This window comes from Leishmania major, chromosome 25 (genome assembly GCF_000002725.2).
Source record: "Leishmania major strain Friedlin complete genome, chromosome 25".
In the NCBI taxonomy this organism is placed as follows: domain Eukaryota; phylum Euglenozoa; class Kinetoplastea; order Trypanosomatida; family Trypanosomatidae; genus Leishmania; species Leishmania major.
Window position 1 is genome coordinate 94,282 of NC_007266.2, and position 20,346 is coordinate 114,627.

Consider the following 20,346-nt stretch of genomic DNA (forward strand, 5'->3'; position numbering starts at 1 on the left):
AGACGTCCCGGCATGCGCACGTGCGAAAACGACACACTACGCTCCCCTTTCTCCGCTGACTGTGCTCGTGAGGGCAGAGGAAGGGGAGCCGCAGGTGTGCGACGATGATACCATTGACATGGGAGGAGACCCACAAAGGCACCTGCAGCAACGGCGGCAGGTGTTTAACCGCTTTACTCATTACAGAGGACGGGGTGAAGAAAAGGCGAAGAGACGCCACAGCCCGTGCACATCAACGTTGACAGGCGCTCTCTCTTGCGACATGAGTGTGGTTGGGCGGGCGCCTATCGCTTCGCTCTGCCACTCAACGCGTACCCCATTTGCCGTGGCTGCCCTCCCCCTCCCCCCCCCCGCGAGCGGACCACGACAGCACACCCGGACTCATACAAACGCTAACACGCGCACGATGGACACAACCAAAGAGCGAGAAGAAGCGGGAGAGCAGCACACAGGCACGCACACTTCTGCTTAGGCTCTTGTGCTCCCACGGTGAGCGCGGCTTCGTACAGCGCGCTTAAACGACGAGCACTGCACCGGCTGCGCAGTGAAAACGAAATGAAAGACATAGAGAACGCCAGCAGCTCGCGAGCGGGATGATACAAGGCAAGGTCTGCAGGTAGAAGGCATCACGCGCTATCCTCCGCCGCCTCTCACCTCCACGCACTCCATCGACACGCGAATCTTTTCTGTCCCGCTCAAGGCGCCGACCACGACCACCTGGCAGACACGCTCAAACGGCAGCGCACCTGTGTTCTGCGTCGTCCACTGCCACAATGCCGGCAACAGCGACACCGGAACGTCGTCGGTAGCAACAACCGCGGCACGGTCAACGTCGCCGAAGCTGCACCCGAAGAGAGTGAGATAGCGCTCGCAGTTCGACATGGCAACGACAAATTGCGCGGCAATGTCGGTCAGTGCTGCGCTGGTCTCTTCCCCGTGTTGCGCCGCGGCCAAGGCCGTAATGCATTGCTGGCAGACAGCAGGAAGATCAGAGGCGGTGGCCACCTCCCTCGTCGCCGGAACACGTCCAGGTGTGGCACTCACGAACAATCGTGAGGTGCCGGTGGCGAGGCCCACGCGACGAGCCTGCGAGTGCGGCCCCGGTTCGCCAAGTGCCCAGCAGCTGCGGCTCTGCGCGTGCAACACATGCTGCTGAATCGCCGCCGTTGGCGCGGCGAGAACTTCGGCTTCAACAGCGGCAGCGGATCGGGAGCGTGAGTCACGCACCGTGACAAGCAATCCGGGCGGACACACGTGGGACACCTTGCCGGCGTACGCAGCGCGGCACGACACCTCCCAGGAAGGCTCAGGGAGCGAGAAGTGATAGTAGAAGGGGGTGAGGCTGCGCTCCGCCGCCCACGTCTGCAGCACAGTAAGGCACGCGTTCAGTGCCTCCGCAGCGGACGCGCCAGCTTCGAGCGGAGAGGCGTACGTGTGATGCGCGATGCCGTCTCGCGCGGCGGCAGTCCCAGAGCCTAGAAACAAAGCGCTGCGGATGGTGGCCGGCAGCGGCAAGTCGATAGTCTCCCCCGGGCCACGCGCGGATGCCGTCGCGCTCAGCGCCAGTGGATAAACAGCACAGCTACGCAGCAGCGGCATCGTGTCGGAGGGGAACGTGACGGCGCCGGCCCGAACACGCGCCAGAACCTCTGCCTCCTTTGCCTGTTGCTCAACTGACTTGGGCACCCGCGCCACAGTGAGCAGCCCGTGCCCCGACGGCGAAATGTCGTTGTCGTCCTGCATCACCACCTCCAATGCCGTCACCGTCAGATGCTCTGCATGGAAAAGAGGGCAGTTCAGCACGATCGTCTCGTACTCGCCGCCCTCGCCAGCGAGGTGGGAATGATAGAGCTCCGCCATCTTCTCCAGCGTCGGGCGAGCCTCCTCGAGCGTCTTGCCAATGAGGCAGCGTGGCATTAAACCAATGGACGCTGTCTTTACCAGGATGGCCTGCACGTGCAATGCGTCGGCCATGTCTAGAATTTCATCAGGCTGGCGCATCCACAGGTACGCGAGGGACTCGAGCCCCAGACGGTCGCAGATGAGCTCGACGCGGTTGCGCTGATAGTTAGAGAGGATAGCACCGCTGGTGAGCCCTTGCACCTCTGGGAACTCTTCCTTTACTGTCCTGATAAGCGAGTACAGCGATTCCACTTCGTCCTCCTCGGGCGGCTGCTCAGAGTAGAGCAGCGACTGATCTTTCGCAAGCCCACGCCTCACGCGACCGCGGCGAAGCGGCAGCCCGAGACAGGCGGCAATGGAATCCACCGCTTCAAAGCCCACTGTTTGGTACATGTACGAGTCGATGTCATGTCCGTGCGTACCGTTCTCCGCTGCCCCTCGTAACGCTCCGTCGCTCTCCAACACGGGTGCCATGTTCGCAATGACGACCGGTTCGTGACCGTAGCGGTGCGCCATCAGCATCGCAAGGATGCTGTCCTTGCCGCCGGAAAGAAGTGCAATCGTCTTCATGCGCGCATCGCCGCCGAAGCCGGGGGAGGTTCGACTGCACGCGATCGAGGCGTCACAACAGAGCGCCGATGGACAGGCAGACCTTTCAACGGCAGTCCTGTCGCCACAAGGGTGGCTATGTTCGTGACTGTGTATATGTGGGGTTGGGGGGGGGGAACAGTAGCTGGTGAAGATACGCTAAAGCAGACACGAGGGATCGTCCGAAGCCCCCGTAAGAAGAGCGGTGGAGCAAGGGAAAAGAGGAGGCGGACACGCATCGTCTCCGACTTGACACCTCAGGTCGGCAACAACAACAACCGCAAGAAAGGCGTGGCTCACATGCGGAGGGTGAGCGTTGTGGGGATGTGTGGTCGCACACAGGGACAAGTAGAGCGAAAGTCTGCTGACGAGCTCGCCGAGCGGCACTCGCACCTCTCGCCCCTCCGCGGATATCCGGCGGAACGAAGTGCTCATTATCGCAAAAGGCGCGCGTGCGTAGACACGGCTCCTGCGTGTTCTTTTTCTCGCTGATTCTTTTTACTATGTGCCACCTGTACGTGCGTGTTCGCCTGTGTGTGTGTGCGTGCGTGCGTGCATCGAATTCTATCACGGGTCCCCCTCCCATGGGGCCACCTCGACACTACCCCCATAACCCCAGAAACGCGTCACGTCTCTCACGATTCGGTGGAAAAGTGGGCACTATCGACATTCAGTCCCCTTGGAAATAGTGCGCCTCACCATCCGTGCCATGGCACACGCACGCGTGCGCATACGCTGCCTACGATGGGCACCGAGCTCGTGCACTACGGACTCCTGCGCAGACGGCTAAGCTGATTGTAGATGATCGCGGCAGACGCCGCACCCACCACGGCCCCACAGACCACGTTCGAATGCACCTCTTGAAGCAGTGCCACAGCCACTACCATGATCAGACCACGCCTCTCTGCCGGTGTGAGACTCCATGGCAGCAGGGCCTTTCCAGACGCTTCCTTCGGCGATGTCTTCGCGGACGTGGATGTGGTGTCCTCGTTCACTGTCACCGTCTTCTCCGTGTGCTCTGCCTCTGCTGCAGACATGGAGGCTGCGCTCTTTGTGGGTGCGTGCTGCTCTCACTAAAGTAGATGCGATGAACTGATGGGCACGCGTACAACGAAAAGGCGAGATTGGACAGGACAAGAAAGCAGCAGGTGTGTGCCCAAAGTGTGCAGGCGGGGGTAGGTGCAGCAGCAGCAACAGCAGCTGCGTACAAGGGCAGTGGGGCGCATGATGCTGGGCTTCTTCAGTCAATGGTGTCACATAGCATGAGGGGGTGCAAAGGACAAGACGGCGATGGGCATCGCGAGTTCTCCTCTGGCTTCTTTGTTTGTTCGCTGGTGTGTTGGTGCCTCGGTAAGCGTGAACGTGTCGACGAGACACCGTGGGGGCGGGGAGAAATGGTATAGCGCACGCACACATGAACGTTTTATGCGTGGGCGGCGCACGGCTCTACCCCTTCCAAGGTGAATGGAGATGACGCACACACGGGCGCCGCCGTGTCGGCGACGTGCTGTCCCTTCACTTCGACACAAAGAAACAACGGTGGAGGGAAGAGAGCGTGGGCCGCTCGTCGTCTTTGTGCGCCCCTCCGTATCCCTCGCGGGAGGGGCCGTCCACTCCGTCGATGGGTGCAGCAAGTCTCGCACCGCGGAGGGAGAACGCAGAAGTTCAGCTGAACAGCCTCGCAGCCCTTCCATGCGCGCCACACTAACGCCGCTCGCGCCGGCTGTGCTGTCGATGATGCCCGCTACTACGCGAGCCTCGATCCGCGTCGTCTCGCAAGAGTCTGTGGCGGTCACTGCGGTCGTCGCCGTAATGACGGCGGTGAGAGGAGGACGAAGACTTGACGTGGCGCAAGGAAGAACCGCGGTGACGATCACCGCGGTATCGGTCACGGTAGCGGTGGCGATCGGCGGGCAGCGGCGGTTCCTCGACGCTGTCGTCGTCACGATCGCGCTTCCACCGACTCTCGGCGCGAGTATCGCTCTGGGGAGCATGCGGCCCCGCGCGAGATGCGGAGGTGGAATCGCCCCCGCGATTCTTCGGCGATCTCGGGTGGGCAGACGGTGGGCGTGGGCTGCGGCGAAGCGCACGTGGGTCCGTCTCACTCGGATACGAGGTTGGCGGGCGCACTGCCGGCGGCGAGGCGCACGCGGTGGCCTCAGGCAGCGACGGTGCCGTCCATAGTGACTGTGCTTCCTCCTGCGACGCCTCAGGCGCAGTCGGCAGAGGCAGAAATGGGAAATCCATGATGGTCTTGTGAAGATCCTCCACGTCGATCGAGTCGTCCAGGGCGGGGTAGATGGGAAGGTGCAGGGAGAGAAACTCGATAAACTCGATGCGCAGGAAATCCTTCGCGCCCTTGCGGTCGGCAAACCGACACCGTACGCCATCGGCGACACGAACGACGCTGTTGCCGAGTTCGGCCGACTCGAAGAGCGGCAGCGAACACAGAAAGGCGTAGAAGTCGCACTGCTGATCAGCCGTCAGGACCGAGGTCGGAATGAAGCACGACGTGAACCCCGCAAGCGAGGCGTCCGCCCCCCCACGTCCGTCGTCCATCGGCTTCGCCATCGGCGGCAGAGGCAACAGCGAAGAGGGGGGCTTCAGCAAAGACGGTGCCGGTGGTGGCCAAACAGGCAGCGGCTCTTCGCGGGAAGCCTCCGCCACGATCTTCGGTGAATACGGCGGAGCCAGGGTGAAACCTTCGTCCGTCATCGCCTTCGGCAGCTCCGTCTTCTCCACGTGCTCGATGTACTGCGTCGCGGGTGCTCGCACGACTTTCGCGCACACCTCGGCATCGCCGACACCTCGACTGCGTGGACCACCATCCTTGAAGCGCTTCGTCTCACGATCGCTCATCTCACGTGCGTGGACGTGCGACGTGAGCAGCTTCCCCTCGACGTTCCTCAAATGATGCCGCCACTCCTTCTCGTCCACGGCGCCGGCAGCGTCACTCGTGATCGGCTCCGCCGTCTTCGCCGCCGCCGTCATTGCAGACGAAGAGGTTGAATCACGCTCCTTGAGCTGGGTATTGCCCGTGACCGCGGCAGACGTTTCCTTTGCTCCCGCTGTCTCCTCCTCGTCTGCGGGCAGCAGCCGCGACGCCGGTGGCAGCTGCGCCTCCGTCATGGTGCCCATGAACGCGCGTCGCACGCCGCTTGTCTGAGTGCCTGCGTGGCAGTGCAGCGACTGCGACCGCTGCCGCTGCACGTAGTCGAAGGAGTAGAGGAACTGCGAGGCTATGAGCTGCAGATGGGCAAAGACGGCCTCCTTGTCGCGCCGCCGCTCGAAGCGGTGGAGTGCGATGCGGCCCAGCTCTGAAGAAGCGGTGGACAGCTTCAGTGAGTCCAGCGTGCGGCGCGTGACGGGCACCCCACGTGAACGGGAGGACGTCGAGGACGCATCGGTCGGCTTGCCGGCCACCGGTAGAGGCTGCAGTCGCACCTCGACAACGTCGCTAAACACGGAGCTCGTCAAAGCCTCCAAGACACACGCAGCCGTCACGGTCTTGAAGGGTGAAGCAGTGGTGGTGTGCTGCACAAGCGCAGCAGTGTCGTAGCCGTGTTGAGAGGCGATGGAGTGAAGCGTTGTCCAAAGCAGGGGCCTGGCATCAGCGGGGGGCAGCAGCGCACAGAGGAGTGCACCTGTTGTGCGTACCACCTCCGCCTTGCCACCGCCCTTTGGTCTCCCCGGTCTCTGCCCCTTCTCCTCGTCAGCCCTCGGCGCGGGAGCCGTTGGTGCACCATCGATGGGGACGAGCCGCAGTGCTCGAACGCATCGGTGCACCCACGACGGTGTCACAGTCGAGGGCTGGAGAGAAGCGTTTGTGGCAGTAGAAGACGCCACTGAGGACGACTGCGCCACTGCAGCAAGAGTCTCCGAGCTGGGTCCAGCTGCCGGTCTCTGCAGTGTCGTTGCAGAGGGCCGTGGTGCTGGCAGGGATGCTGTTCCCTCGGTACCCAACGCGGGCGCAACGAAAGATGAACGACGCGCATCGCCATCGCCGACTGACTGCCCTCCACTTTTCTGGTGTGGCACAGATGCGCTGCTCTCACGTCCCTCGTCGCTGGTGTCCGTGTTTGTGCTGTGGACGCTACAGCCCGGCTCGTCGCTCTCGCTTCCGCTGTCGTCACCCGAAGAAGACGAGGAGGACGACGCAGTCGAAGAGGACGTGGTCGACGACGCACCGCGCTCGGCCGGTGGAGGCGGGAGAACAAGGATGTGAGTGGCCTCTGCTGCTGTGTGCACAATGCGACCTCCGTGATAACAGAGCAGCCGCATCAAGTCGGCATCCGGCGCAGCGCCGTCCAGTAAGAAGCGGCAGAAGGCAAAAACGGTGGTGTCGCTGAGCGCCGCGCAGCTGGCAATGGACGAAGAGGGGTAGCGCAGGTACCACTCGGAAAACAAGATGCAGCGGGAGAGAGCGTACAGCAGCTCCATGGAGTCTGCCACGTCCTGTCCTTCACTCGTGTGACGCACCTCGATGAGTTGCATCGTCGTCGCGCTGCTCCAGCGCAACGCATCCTCCACGACGAGGACGATACGTGTGTAGTCCGCAGGGTCGATGCCAAGGCTGCTGAAACTGAACTGCGCGGAGCCTGGGACCACCGACACACGCCTGGCGTCGGCGAGGAAGCTCACCCAGCCAAAGGACTTGAGGATCGTCGTCGTGTCTTCCTTGTCCCATGGAGTCATGAGGTGCACCTTGTTGCCGGAGGAAAAGAGGACCTGCAAGAACAATGTCGCATTAGGAAAGGCAAAGACAGGGGTGAGCCGCCGTTCTCGGGTGAAGTGCAGACGACGCACAGTCGGATTGCCATCTCGCTTGACCGCACACACCTTTTCGCCAGGCTCTGACGTCGCCGATGTCGCGCCATCGTGGCACAGGGAGGGGGGGATACAGAAGGACACAAGCGTTTCAATGGAAACGAAAAAATGCAGCCCACCCCACATAGTGCGACGAGCCGCGTTGAGATTATGCTTTATATATAATGTATATATAATGTGCAGCGAGTGCTGAGGGATCGTGTCCGAGTGCGTATGCGGGGTGTGATTGATCCGGCAAGTCCGTGTTTATGGATGTCCTGTTGTGGGGGGAGGGGGCATGCGCGTCTGTTCTGCTGTGCACGCCAGCGCAAGCGCGTATGAGCGCCTCTTGCTCGCCCCTCGTCGTTTAGGTTCTGCGACCCGCGACATGACACGTGTGATGACCGCCATCCGCAGACGCAGAGAAGAGCGAAGGGGGCGGGTGGGTTATGCACAGTTGTCAAGAGAGAAAGGCAGCAGATGCGGTGCGTACGGGGGCATACGCGCACGTCGATGCAGGGAACGTGGAGACGAAAAGTTTGTACGCGGCCATCGGTGCAAAATGAAGATCGGCTTGCGAGCGAGGAACGAAGAAGCCAACGCATCCAACGGTGTGTGTGTGTGCGTGCGTGCGTGCGTATGAGAGTATTGCCTTCATGTTTAAGTCTAGTGCGGGCGTACAACAATGGACTAGAGAAAGAACAAGAAGACACTGAAAACGGTGACGTGTATACGCACGTGCACATAGACGGAGACAGAGAGAGGTAAGCGTTGCACCCATGCATCTGTGGCCTTGTGCGAGATTATGCGTAAATAAGGCCGGCCTGCTTCATTCCACGTCCCATCACCGTGAAGGACATCTTCACGGTGCCGCTTGTCACTGTGTGCAGCTTGAAGCGTTGTTCGTTGTCGGCAATGAGAGAGTTGTCGCGGAGAACCGGGTAGCCGCCCATGACAGACAGGCGAAGCGTCTGCCACAAGCGCACGAGCGCGCTGGAGCTCCACAAATTCGGCCTCCACGTCGACAGGCACAGCTCCTGCTCCCCGCCGCCAGGCATGGGCAAGTACGCGGTGCCGTAGCCGCCAATATCCTTGCAGCCGTAGTCATCGAGCTGCCATACCTGAATCGCGATCTTCGGCCAACCCTGCACGCTGTTGAAACTGTAGTGCACATCGATGGGGTAGTTCCACGGGATGCCGTCGCTGCCGCTGCGCATCACGTGTGTTGAACCGGAGGTGCGCCCCTCGACGGCGGTCCACTGCGTGCCCGTTATGATCTCGTAGCTGCAAAAGTAGCTGCTGTCGCCAAAATCGTGACCGCAGGCGATCTCACCGACGATGTGCAGCTCCGACATGGTGAATAACCAGCGGCACTCGCCAGCACACCGGTAGAAAGGGGAGCCAAATGCCAGCCGTCACTACGCGAAAAGCAATAGAGCGCAGTCCTACCGCAGCAAGAGAGGGCCGCAGGGGCTGCACAGTAGCGTCGCAGACTTCGTCTGGTATCGCCCCTCTCTCTCACTCTGGCTTCAGCTTGTTGGTGTTCAAGTTCGAGACTCCAGCTTGAGGTGAGTCTATATCAGTATGCGCCCTATGCGTGTATGGCCTTGTGAGTGAATGTGCGCATGTCCGTGTCTGTACCGCCACACGCAAGTGGAAGAGTGGCGTCGCCTACTCTGCCTAATAGCCGCCCTAGATGCGGGCCCCTGGCGCTGACGCACCGGCTAGTAAGCAAGGTCGGAAGCGGGCAAAAGTGTTGCTGCCCTGGCAATCATGACAAGCAGGAAGGGGTTTGGACGGACGGGCAGTGTATTCCGGTGCTACACGACAGAGGACACATACAGAAAGAGAAGTGCCGCGTAGATGAAGAGCAGGGCAGACGACGGGATGTCAATCGCAGAAGCACCAGCACACACACACAGAGAGAGAGAGAGATGATCAACGTCAACTTCACTGCATGGAGCTGTCAGTGGCGCAGGAGCTCTTTCATGATTACATATGGTTGAGGATGAGTGTGTCAAGACAATCATGGTACGAGCCTTCGCGGACATGAGCTCACCCCCTCCACACACATACACACACATATACAACCCCCTCCCATCCACCTGACCTTCACGCTCACCGCTGCAGTGGCATTACTTGACAGTGCGTTGGGCGGTACACAAGAACAGGAGATGTGTTGGGCGCCCTCAAAAGAGAGAGAGAGAGAGGTCGAAGGGTAGCGCTTCACAGAAACGAGAATAACAAACAAGACGAAAAAAAAAATACGAACAAGCGCGTCATGAGTCTAAAAAAGGCAAGCAGGGGAGAGGTGGGAAGGGAGAGGTGGGAGGGGAGAGGGAGAGGGGAGAAGGGAGAGGAGGGAGGCACCTCCGTCTAGCATTTGTGCACGCATCTACTCTAGCCGTAACAGCAGCACCGAAGCAACTTTCCTTGCGCGAACAAAAGTGCCAGCGCGCATACACAAGCTCAACCATCATCACACCTCATGAGCACGCGCCGCACAAGTACGACGCGCACACACCCTTCCTCACCCACCCCACCCTACCCCCGCCTCCTACGCGTATGTGTGCGCGCCATCGTCTCTGTTCACGATGGTGAGGACGGTACAGCGGGTTTGAGGAGTTCCAACTGCGCGAGCGCCCTCAGGCCGAGTACAGAAGCTCAGCCACGTCCATTTCGGCGGAGAAGACGGCCACTGGAAATAATGGCGCGGGGTGGCGAGCGGGGCAGAAGCGAAATGCGACGCCCATGGCGACACCCTCTACGTAAAACTCCAGCTCCCCGCGTTCCAGGTCCAATCGTGCAGCCAGCTCCGACCCCGGCGCGTACGGAGCACCGTAGGGGCGTTCCGCGCCAGCGGAGGTGGTAGTGCCCACCCCCTGAGCGATTGCCCCGGTCGACAGGTACAGAAACGCGGGTGCCTCGGTCCCGTAACCTGTGAAGGCGCGGGTGGCGAATCCGAACGCCAGTGCGGGTGCGCGGCGCGCCCTACCACCGCCGCCTACACGGCCGCGCCGCTGCCGCTCCGAGGCGCGATGCATCGTCGTCGGTGATTCCCAGCGAAACGCAAAGGTTAGATAGCCGCGCGTCACGCCGAAGCTGCCCATCGCGTAGAAGGGGATCACCAGACGCTGCAGCACATCCTCCAGACGTCCCTCGTACTCCCGCTCGATCAGCGCCAGCGCGTCCGTGGCGTCCGCTTTGCAGACCCGTCCGTCGCTGGAGACGACGATATTTCCGCTGTGCGCGATATCCCAGCGAAGCCGCTGCTGACGCCCACACCGAAGGGGCGCGACCGGGTCAGCGCACGACCCTGTAGAGGGCGCTCGCCGCACTAGCGGAAGCTCGCCAGTGGCACGCAACGGAGGAGACGACAACGGGAGTGCCGGCGGCGTGCTTAGACATAGGGCCGGGGTAGTGAGACGGTTGCGTCGTTGATGTGCACGGTAGGCTTCGAGAGACACTGTTGCGCATAGCACACCACTGCCAGTGGATGGGCGCAGCGCTTCTTGAATGTGAGCTAGCTTCTGCTTGTAGGCTTCGTACAGGCGCCGCTCCTCGTCCTCTTGCATGTCGGCCACCGCGCGCTGTGCAGAATTTGGCTTACGCGGTGATGCTCGTGACCTGTCCCTTTCAGAGGGTGGCGGCGACGGTGCGGGTCGCCGTGGAGTACGGCGCTCCTCGGACCGCGCAGGTGCTCGTTTGGGAGAAGGAGACGAGGTCCCAGCACGCGTCATGTCCGCCGAAGCACACGGCTCGCTTGTAGAGAGCGACGGAACTGCTTCCTTAGGGGGGGTGCGCGGCTGCGGAGAAAAACGCGGAGGGCTTGGGGTCTGGGACGGGTGCGGTTGAGGCGACGTTGCCGAGCCTTCATCGAAGCCATTGGTGGCAGCCGCTGGTGTCGCCAAAGAGGGCGATAGAGGCACGCTTGGCTCGGCGGGCTGCTCCTGCGGCCTCTTGCCGATGGCGGCATGAGGCCTGGAAGCGTCCACGCCGCCATTTGCGCCCCACACATAGAGGCGGGCCTGCGCATGTGCCGATGGCGGTGACGGAGAGCTGGGGGGCGCTGGTGCCTCCATCGAAAAGCCTCGCAACTCCTCGCCAAGCTCGTCGTGGGCGGACTCGGGTGGCGGTGAGGAAGACGCCTCCGACCCACCGTAACGTGATGCGTCGCCCGCGGCCTCCGAGGAAAGGACCCGACCACCCGGCACCGATACAGAGAGCCGTGCGGCAGACGAGGACGACGGCGACAAGCAGGCTTCCAACCGCTGCCGCTGCTCCTCCGCGAGCTCTCGCTCCAGCTGCAGGATTTGACGCTGCCGCTCCGCCTCGCTAAGTGCTGCACGTGCTTCCGCCTCGGCCGACGGCCCTGCTGCTACTGCTGAGCGCAGAGGCGGCGCCGGAGCCGTCCAGCTGCCGTATGTGTAGGGGTTGGACGACAGTGGCGAGGGTACGGCGTGCGATGCGGACGCGGCACTCGAGATGTAGGGGTCTGACAGGTACACGGACGGATATGTAGCAGAGGCACTTAGCGCGCTATACAAGTTCGGCGTCATCGCTTCCGTATACGACAATAGCGCCGACGCGTCGCGCACGGGAGAAGGAGTTCCACTGTGTGGAATCGCAGAAGGGAACGGAGAAGGTCGCTGTTCGTCTCCGCCGAGAGACAGAGCAGACAGGAAGCCTTCAGCAGAGATCATCGTGTCCAGTGGCTGAGTGGCACAAGCTGCTTGCTTACCTGTCGTGGGGGCAGCACGTCGCCGAGTACGTCTATGTCCTCGAGTTTGGTGAGTCGGAGAGCGGCAACGCTCTGCGAGTAGAAGGAAAAGAAACGCGGCTCCTTGGGCTGCCCTGCCCCACCGCTCACGTGAGGTTACGGCGACCACAAACGGCAACTACAACCACACCCGGTTCCGCCGCCTTCTTCTTGACTTTCTCCGCCTCATGAGAAGGGACGAAGGACAACCGTTTCAGGAAGGCAATCGCCGCATTGACAAGAACGCATGAGGCCGTGGGTGTGCGTGAGCGTGTGGATGAGCTCGGCGAGTGGATGTCGAGGTCGTTGAGAGCAGGAAAGTGACACAGATACGGTCAGCATCACATAAGAAGTGCTGTGAGTCTTCACAAGCGCTGCCCCGTCACCAATGAAACGGTGTGGAATGCACGTCCCCACAAGGCACACAGAAGCATGCTAATAGGCAGACACAGATCTATGGAAGCGCCTGTATGCAAAGCGGCGGCCCACTGCATCGCACACGACCCCATCCTTGACGACAGCTGGTAGGCAGCCAAGGTACAACAAGCGGAGGCAGCGAAGGCGACACACATTCCGGCTCTTATGCACAGTCACACATGCACATACACATACGCATATATGTATATATACACATATATATACATTTATACGCTCACAGACATCATCCAAGACTATCTCCCGCTTGACCGCCGAAACACAGGTGTAGCAGAGGATGGTCCCTGCGCACCTGCGCGCTCAATGGTGTCACCTTCCCCCACCGCCTCTTGACCGCTTTCTTCTTCGCTTTATCGTCGTTTATTACTTTGGAAAACAACAATGCAAATCCTGAGCGCACGTCGTGGGCACTGCCTCCGACATCGCTGTTTTGTGCTCTGCATGTGCGCGACAATGTGGGCGCATGAATGACTCTGCTATCCTCGCATACCGCACGACACACGCGACAACGTACACGTGATGAAGGCGGGGAGAGCTGGCACATAATAATAACTAAAAAATGCTTCTTTGTATCAGCCGTCATGCGTTTATCTACGCGCCAGTGCCGCTGCCCGCTAAAACGTCGCTGCGCACATGTCGAATCAATGCCAGTGAGCTCCTCATCCCTTCTCCAGTGGGTGATGCGGGCTGCACGCACACACGCACACATACCGCACGAGAAAAGTGAAGAGAACACACGAAATCCAAGCACAGATCGAGGGAGGGAGGGGGGGGGGCGGGGGCAGGACAGACTAAGAGGAAAGCAGCCACTGACAACAGAGCGAGCCTTGCGGCGGTGAGCGCAGAGGCAACAAGAAAAATGGAAAGAAGGGCCCCTACTGCACACACACAAACACACACACACACAAAAAAAAAATAATAATAATAAATAAAAACAAACATCCGCCCCCTTCGGTGATCAATGGCAGTTCCGTTGGTGTACGCGTGTCTGTGTGGGCGTGTGGGGAAGGGGGTGCGGGACAGCTGCCAATATACACTGCGGAAGAAAGGAGGAGCGACGCGTTATTGTGGACGCGCATACGCATGCGCACACGTACACACACTGCCACGCCCACAAAACGACAGAGAGACGAGCCGATGACGAAGAGACTGTACGGGGAAGGTGATAGAGGGAGCGCCCTCCCGCAGAGGGAAGGAGAAGGATGGAGAGACGGCAAACGGCAGAGACCGCTTACGCGCCTGTGGGTGGGTGGGTGGGTGTGCGTGTGTGCGTTCGGACTCGAAAGCGAAGACGCGACACACGCACGCCCTCACATCTACTATATCAAAAGCAAAACAAGAAAAAAGAACATGGGGATGTAAACGAAGAGCCTCAACGGAGACCCACATCGCTGCCCCGCCGCCACACGACCAAGCGCCGTGTCTCACGCTCGTGCGACGGTTTGTCTATGAGCCCATATCAGAGGAAAAAGCAGCTGCCTCATGGCATCAGGCAAAGAGCGCGGAGTCTGCAGCTGACGTTCTGATCCTTTTCTGTCACGCCCTCCCTCGGCTCGGCGTGGAGAGCAGCGGAAAGAAAAAAACGTGCGCGCGCTGCGGCTCAGGGGACGACTGCCCGGGCACTTGCCACTGATGCACCCCTCACATGCAACGGCTGCCTGGACGGACAGCCACGCTCCGGTCCGGGGACAACTCCCCTGGAGTGCCTTGCTTTCCTTGCACGCCTCGCCGACGGCGATGCCCCGTTCATGAAAGCTCAGTTGGGTGCAGCCTTCCCCGCCAAGCCTTGCAGGAAGACTACGGTGCCGTCCTGTGCTCAACCGGCCTCCAACGTACGTGGCTGGGAATAGCTCAGGTACCATTGAACCGTTCGGACCGTTGTATGTCTGGCTGCTCGCATCATGCCCGCCTTGAGGGCCCCCCAATCTGCACCAGACAGGGGACCACTGCTTCGCGCACCAACGCCAGCCTCAGACCCGCGCCGACGTCCCTGAGCGCACCCCGGCCACCCCACATTATTCTTGACCGCCGCGAGGTCGTTGCACACAGTCTGCTTGCTCGTCCGCTGGCTCAGTCGGTGCGCCAGCGTCAAACCGTCCTGCCCGCTGAGGCGGGATGCCACCAGGTACGGGCCTCACGAGGTGGCTAGCCCTGGACCCTCCTCTGTAGGTCAGACACCCACCGGGCACGTGTGGCGACTGATTTGGAGTCTCGCTGCCCATCAACTGGTGCCATCCTGCCCTGCGCTGCTGACCACTCCGGTGATTCCTTGGGGTGCATGGGTTTCGTCCGATCAGCATACAGCGGCAGGGGGGTTATGAGCGCGCTGTGCAGCGTTGCGTGCCGGGACACGATTGGTCGACACTTTTCAGGTCCTCCTGCCCGGCGTCCAGCCATGAGTTGCCTCGGATCCCTCCGGCGGGATGTCTTCTGCGCTGAGAACCCGACCGCCGCTTGCCGCCGTGACCTGAGCCTGTTTTAAAGGCATGCGTGGAGGTCGCTGAACCTCAAGAGAAAAGAGCAAGTTCGGCAGATCAGCCACCGCAGGGAGAGCCACTCTGCCCTCCGGAGCGACAGGCCGACCGCAGACGAATTATGCGTTTGGGTAGCGTCACGGCGGTTGAAGCGGAACATCATGCGCAGAAGTGCACAGCTGGAATTGCTCAGGTCGTTTGAGAAGGGCAGGCGCTGGCCCGGCATCTCCGCTCTCGGAGTCGGATCGCCTTGCCGAGCGAGATGCATGCCTGAATCCTTTCGCTCTTCGCGAACAGCGGGCTTTGCGGCGCTGCTCTGCACTTCCTCCAAACGTACCTCACCCATGATGTCCTCCTCCATCTACGGGTTGACCTGCAACTGGTGCTCGTGCACAAGTCTCTTCGTCATGAGGTGCGTCTTGTTTAGCAGGCTTTTGCATTCGATCGCCGGCCCCCTTGGTGACAACGGAGAAGGGGGCACACCCCGCTGAGTGCGCGGCTTCACCCGGCCCAAGTATCCTCCGCGATCTCTGTGTGGGAGGAAGCCAAGCAAGCCGCCGCCCCCCTCCCATTTCTCCCTGCGAAATGCGCAACCACCCCTGGTGGTGACAGGGCCAAGCACACACGACGTGGGGCGTTGAGGGCGATGTATGGCTGCTGATGTCGGTGCGCCGGCCCGCGGCGACGCGTTGCGCCGGAGCGGCCTGCGACCGTGAACGCGTGTGCACCCTCCACATGGTGGGCAGGGTGTCCGCGTGACTCGAAGGCATCTCACCCCCGGCCCTCGCACGGGCTGCTGGTGTGTGGGTGTGGGTGTGGGTGTGGAGTTTGAGGCGTAGGCCGTGCTCTCAGATGGCTGAGCTGGCGCATTTGGTGTGGCGCGTGCGTGCCGCTGCACTGCACCAGGCGATGTGGAGGGCGGAGGGGAGGGGTCTGACCGGCTTATTTAGGTGGACCTCAGCTCATGTTGTATGACACGGAACCGTGCACGTTAAACATCATCATCAAAACTGCATCGTTACATCAGACCACGAGTATTCAAGTGCATCAGCGAACATATTACACTACATGTCTTTAGGAGGCGTCCTTTCCGTATTCATTCCCGCGCACGGCTCCACTCGCCTGCGAGTAGAGAACCCTTCGCGTCGCTGAAAAGCAGCGGTGCGAGCCGGGCGGCAGAAAAGGACGACAGACACGCTCGACGGTGAAGATGAGAATGGCAAAAAAAAAAAACAACAGCCGCGGCGGGCGGCAGTGAAACAAAGAGAAACGAAGGACAACAAGACAGACAAAGAAAGCAATCACGGTGAGCCAGAGAGAGGCGTGTAAGTGTGGGTGCGTAGTAAGGAGGGAGGGAGGGAGGGAAAAGGGAGGGGGGCTTTACAGCGGCGCGGGCATCACGCATGCACGTGTGTGTGTGTGTGTGTGTGTGTGTGTGTGTGTGTGTGTGGACATACAGAGAAAAACATACAACAAAGGAAACAATAATAATAATAAGCAACGACAACAACAACGTAACACACACGCTCGCTTGCAGGCGCACACGCAGCGCAAGAGAAAACGAATGGCTGAGCTAAGGATGAGAAGGACAGAACGAGAGAAAGGAAGACGTGGAGAGACATGATAGCACCCGGGGGTGGGGGTAGGGTGGGTGAAGAAGCGGGTCAGGAGAGGGAAGAGATCCTCCAGATAGACAGACAGGCACGCAGACCCGTTAAGTGTACTCGTTTAGGTGTGGTTTGTGCGTGCGGAGGCACACGGAGCATGAAGCGAGAGTACAGACAGACAGACAGACTGCGAGTGAGTGAGTGGGGAGGAGACACTGTCATGCAAGCGAGTCACGTCGACCTACGCACCCAGAGATGCAAGCGAATTGCACGCACGAAGGGAGACGCCGGGGCCATGGGGAAAGACGTGCACCCACAACAACCATCGCATCACGGGCACGCCTGCGACACCTGCTGACCAGACCCCTTCATCTGGATGGGGTAGAGGCGCACGCACTCGGCCGCGGCGATGCTGGTAGCATCATGGTAATTGCCGTCGCGAGTGAGGATGACGCCGACGCAGACATCAACGCACGGCGACAAGCACTCCTCGTCTGTCAGGGTTACTTCCACGTGGTAAATATTCCTCGCAAGCGCCGCGGCACGAGACATATCGGGGAGGATATGAGTGGCGCGGCAGAGAGGGCAGACGTCCCCGGCAGTGTGAGTGTGCTCCTCGATGCAGCCCACGTGGAACCAGTGGTGGCACGTCGTCTCGATGATAGGATTCTCGCCTTCAACCGGGCACAGGCAAATGGCGCACGTGTCAAGGTCATCATTGACGTCCACCAGCCGACTGCTCGTGCCGAGTACCTGCGGCAGCAGTTTTGGCCCGTGAGGAAGAGTCTTGTCACCGAATAGCCGATGGGACGCGTGACTGCTCTTCGCTGGCTTCGCTGAATGCGGCGTTGCAGCCGGCATATCTGCTGCCGACCTGCGAGTCACACCAGCACGCAACGGCATCTGCGTCTTGCGACGCACCGCCACGCACGACCGCCAGTCCGACTCTGGACCAAGTCGCTGAGCCAGCATCTCGTCCATATGCTGCATGTCAACACGCTTGTCAGCGTCGCTCAGCACCCATGCGATGGGCCGCGCGCCGTACGGGGCAAGGCTGAGCGTAAAGGAAACAACAAAGCCGGCACTCGCCACACAGCGCGTTACTGGTGGCTGCGGCGCTGCCGTGGCATTGCCGTTCACTTTACGCACTGGTGGTCGCACAGGGGGACGCTTGATCGCCATGCTCTTGGGTACGGCGACCCCTTCATCAGGGTCGAAGCTGCTGATGGTGTAGCCGACGACTGCGCCCAGCAAGTTGTCACTCCTCTCATGAGCTTCGGTAGCCGCAATGGAGTTGTTGGAAGCCTTGTGAGACGACAGCGACGCGGCAGTGACGCCAAGGTGCTGAAAGCTCGTGGAATCATGGCGAACAGAATGCCAGCGCGCACGGCAGCTGGCAGACAAGACCGTCACGCCAGCAGCGTGACCGAACGCATAGGCGAAATGCGGTGCGTGCATGAGGGCAAGCAGGTGCTGTTGTTGCTGCGCGTAAAAGAAGACGGCGCACGCCATGCACACGTCAAAGCCATAGCTCTTCCTGTGGTTTATTTGCGCATCGCTGCGCACACTGCACTTCGACTGGGCGCCGTCTGCCCCTTCATTGTCATAGACCATCGCCTGGAAGCCGACGCGGATGCCGCGCAGGCGACATGTGTCACAAAAGTAGCCAGCTGACACGTACCCGCAGCCGGGAATCTTGAGTGGGTTGCACAGCTTTAGGTGCACGATGGCGTGACTGTGGGCGAAGGTCAGCTGGCTCGGCAGTCGCTCCAACACGCTCATCACGTCCATCACAGAATGCGGGGCGACGCGGGCGACGAAGTCATCACCATACTCTAGGTCCGGCAACCGCGCGAGCGGTGGAAGCTTACCGAACGGCTTATTGGCCATATAAACGAGCAGCTCCTCGTTGCGCTGCGTGCTCTGCGCCACGGCGCAGTGAAGGTACTCCTTTAGCAGTGGCACCGGCCGCGTTGGGAAGGCCAGGACCGCGCTCATGAGCCGCTCCACTATACAGAGGTAGGACTGCGCCTCTGCCGTGCCGTAGGCGAGGATCGCCTGCGTGAGGAAGCTCGTGTACGTCCTCCACGTATCGGCGTCGAAGCCGGCGTCTTCTAGCTTTACCAGAATTCGCCGTGCTGTATAACGGAGTACTTCGACGTACATACTCCGCGGCAGAAGGCCATCTTCTGTGCTTCGCTGCTTCACGATTTCCCACAACTGCTGCGTCCGCTCCAGCGCCTGCGCGGTGGTTATCTGGCGAATGGACGTGTCGATTCCATGACAGGAAAAGGCAGATGGCATGTACAGTGGCATGCCGACCAGCACCACGAAGCCGACCACTGCGGCAAACGTACGGAAGCGCTAAAGGCCTGGAAGGGAAGTGTGTGTGTGTGTGTGTGTGTGTGTGTGTGTGTCTTATGTATGGGGAAGACGAAGACACGTAGGCACGCAGACAGAGGGGGACGGAGAGTGAGAGAGAGAGAGACAGACGGGAGAGTGCCGCCGAGCGTACGAAACGGTCGACGCGAAGCAGCAGCCGATAACAGCTCAAATGACGAACACACACACACACACACAAAAGCAAAGAGACAGCAACACGTTCTTAGCGAAGCGCACACGGAAAGGAGAAGAAGGAGCAGCAGCAGCAGGAGAGAGGGGTGAGGAAGGAGGAAGGAGAGGCGGAGAGATACACTCAGGAGAGAGCACGAGGCGAGGAGGCAAACAATGAAGAAAATAATTACGAGAAATAGCAATCGAAAGAGAAAACGTATGCGCGCGAGAGAGAGAGGGTTGCCAGCACCGTCCCACCATTTCACCCTCTCGCACCTCCTCTCTCTCTCCTTTTCCACTGATACCGCGCACCGACGGCACCGACACAAAAGCAAACCCGCAGAGGTGCCGCCGACGACTCAGGGGAGAGATCAGGTATACAAACACACACACACAGATGAGAATCACTGCTCCGAAACACCACGACGATAGGGACAGAGGGTCCCCGAGCACGAGCCGAACAAGAAGAAGAGAAGACCTCACCCAATATGCAACCTAAGCCATCCACCGTGTCTTCCCCTCCTCTCTGTCTGCGGTGCGCCTCGTTTGTGGCTGCTGTATACATGTGTTGGGGTGCACCCCTGAGCAACGGGAGAAGGATGGGGGAGGGGGAGGGGGGGCTGCGGCGTACGTGGGTGGGTGTATAAGGTGTGTGCTGCAGCTCTCAATAGCAATGCCTGGTGCAACAACGCATTTTACGCGAAGAAGAGGGGAAGAAAAGCCGGAAGGACGAGTGTCGTACACATGCAAGCAGAAACTTCTGATGGAGTGGTGAGAGAGACACAGCTCATGGTGCAGACGGATAGCATGTGTGTGCTTGTGTGTGGAGGGCGCAGGAAGAGGAAGCAGGGAGCGTGTGAGAATGTGCCAGGGAGTCAGAGAGAGAGAGAGAGAGAAAAGCAGGCAAGCACCCGGTCCATGGAAGAAGCTCCAACACAAGGAGATGCACCTCCGCACTTGTCATCCCCCCCCCGCGCCTCAAGCCGGGAAACGTGAGCGAGACTGGTGGCAACCGCAATCACCGTTTCTTCGTCTCCCTCTTTCGGTTTTCGGGCCCTTGAATTTCCATGACTACGCGCACACGCACTCTTAACCTGCCTGCGCATGTGGGTGCATCTACCTTGCGACCATGTTCAAGGATTACTGAGAAAGATCTTAGATCCGCTCATGAGCGCAACCACATCGCTGTCCGTGCGTGTGTGGAGAGAGAGGATCACGTCTG

At 60.3% G+C, this 20,346-nt stretch overlaps 6 protein-coding genes across 6 annotated transcripts; all 6 read right to left on the reverse strand.

The window, feature by feature from the left end:
* Positions 1-633: 633 nt before the first annotated feature.
* On the reverse strand, positions 634-2,472 carry LMJF_25_0300 (conserved hypothetical protein; the record flags this gene model as incomplete). The annotated part of the gene is made up of 1 exon (XM_001683730.1): positions 634-2,472. One exon carries the CDS (start codon positions 2,470-2,472, stop codon positions 634-636), a length of 1,839 nt encoding a protein of 612 aa, XP_001683782.1.
* Positions 2,473-3,254: 782 nt separating this feature from the next.
* LMJF_25_0305 (conserved hypothetical protein) lies at positions 3,255-3,527 on the reverse strand (the record flags this gene model as incomplete). The annotated part of the gene is made up of 1 exon (XM_001683731.1): positions 3,255-3,527. The coding sequence occupies one exon, from the start codon at positions 3,525-3,527 to the stop codon at positions 3,255-3,257; it is 273 nt and encodes a 90-aa protein (XP_001683783.1).
* Positions 3,528-4,194: 667 nt separating this feature from the next.
* LMJF_25_0310 (conserved hypothetical protein) lies at positions 4,195-7,443 on the reverse strand (the record flags this gene model as incomplete). The annotated part of the gene is made up of 1 exon (XM_001683732.1): positions 4,195-7,443. One exon carries the CDS (start codon positions 7,441-7,443, stop codon positions 4,195-4,197), a length of 3,249 nt encoding a protein of 1,082 aa, XP_001683784.1.
* A 656-nt stretch (positions 7,444-8,099) lies between these two features.
* Positions 8,100-8,651, reverse strand: LMJF_25_0320 (conserved hypothetical protein; the record flags this gene model as incomplete). The annotated part of the gene is made up of 1 exon (XM_001683733.1): positions 8,100-8,651. One exon carries the CDS (start codon positions 8,649-8,651, stop codon positions 8,100-8,102), a length of 552 nt encoding a protein of 183 aa, XP_001683785.1.
* Positions 8,652-9,941: 1,290 nt separating this feature from the next.
* Positions 9,942-11,999, reverse strand: LMJF_25_0330 (conserved hypothetical protein; the record flags this gene model as incomplete). Its single annotated transcript, XM_001683734.1, has 1 exon — positions 9,942-11,999. The coding sequence occupies one exon, from the start codon at positions 11,997-11,999 to the stop codon at positions 9,942-9,944; it is 2,058 nt and encodes a 685-aa protein (XP_001683786.1).
* A 4,902-nt stretch (positions 12,000-16,901) lies between these two features.
* LMJF_25_0340 (conserved hypothetical protein) lies at positions 16,902-18,887 on the reverse strand (the record flags this gene model as incomplete). Its single annotated transcript, XM_001683735.1, has 1 exon — positions 16,902-18,887. The coding sequence occupies one exon, from the start codon at positions 18,885-18,887 to the stop codon at positions 16,902-16,904; it is 1,986 nt and encodes a 661-aa protein (XP_001683787.1).
* Between the last annotated feature and the right edge of the window lie 1,459 nt (positions 18,888-20,346).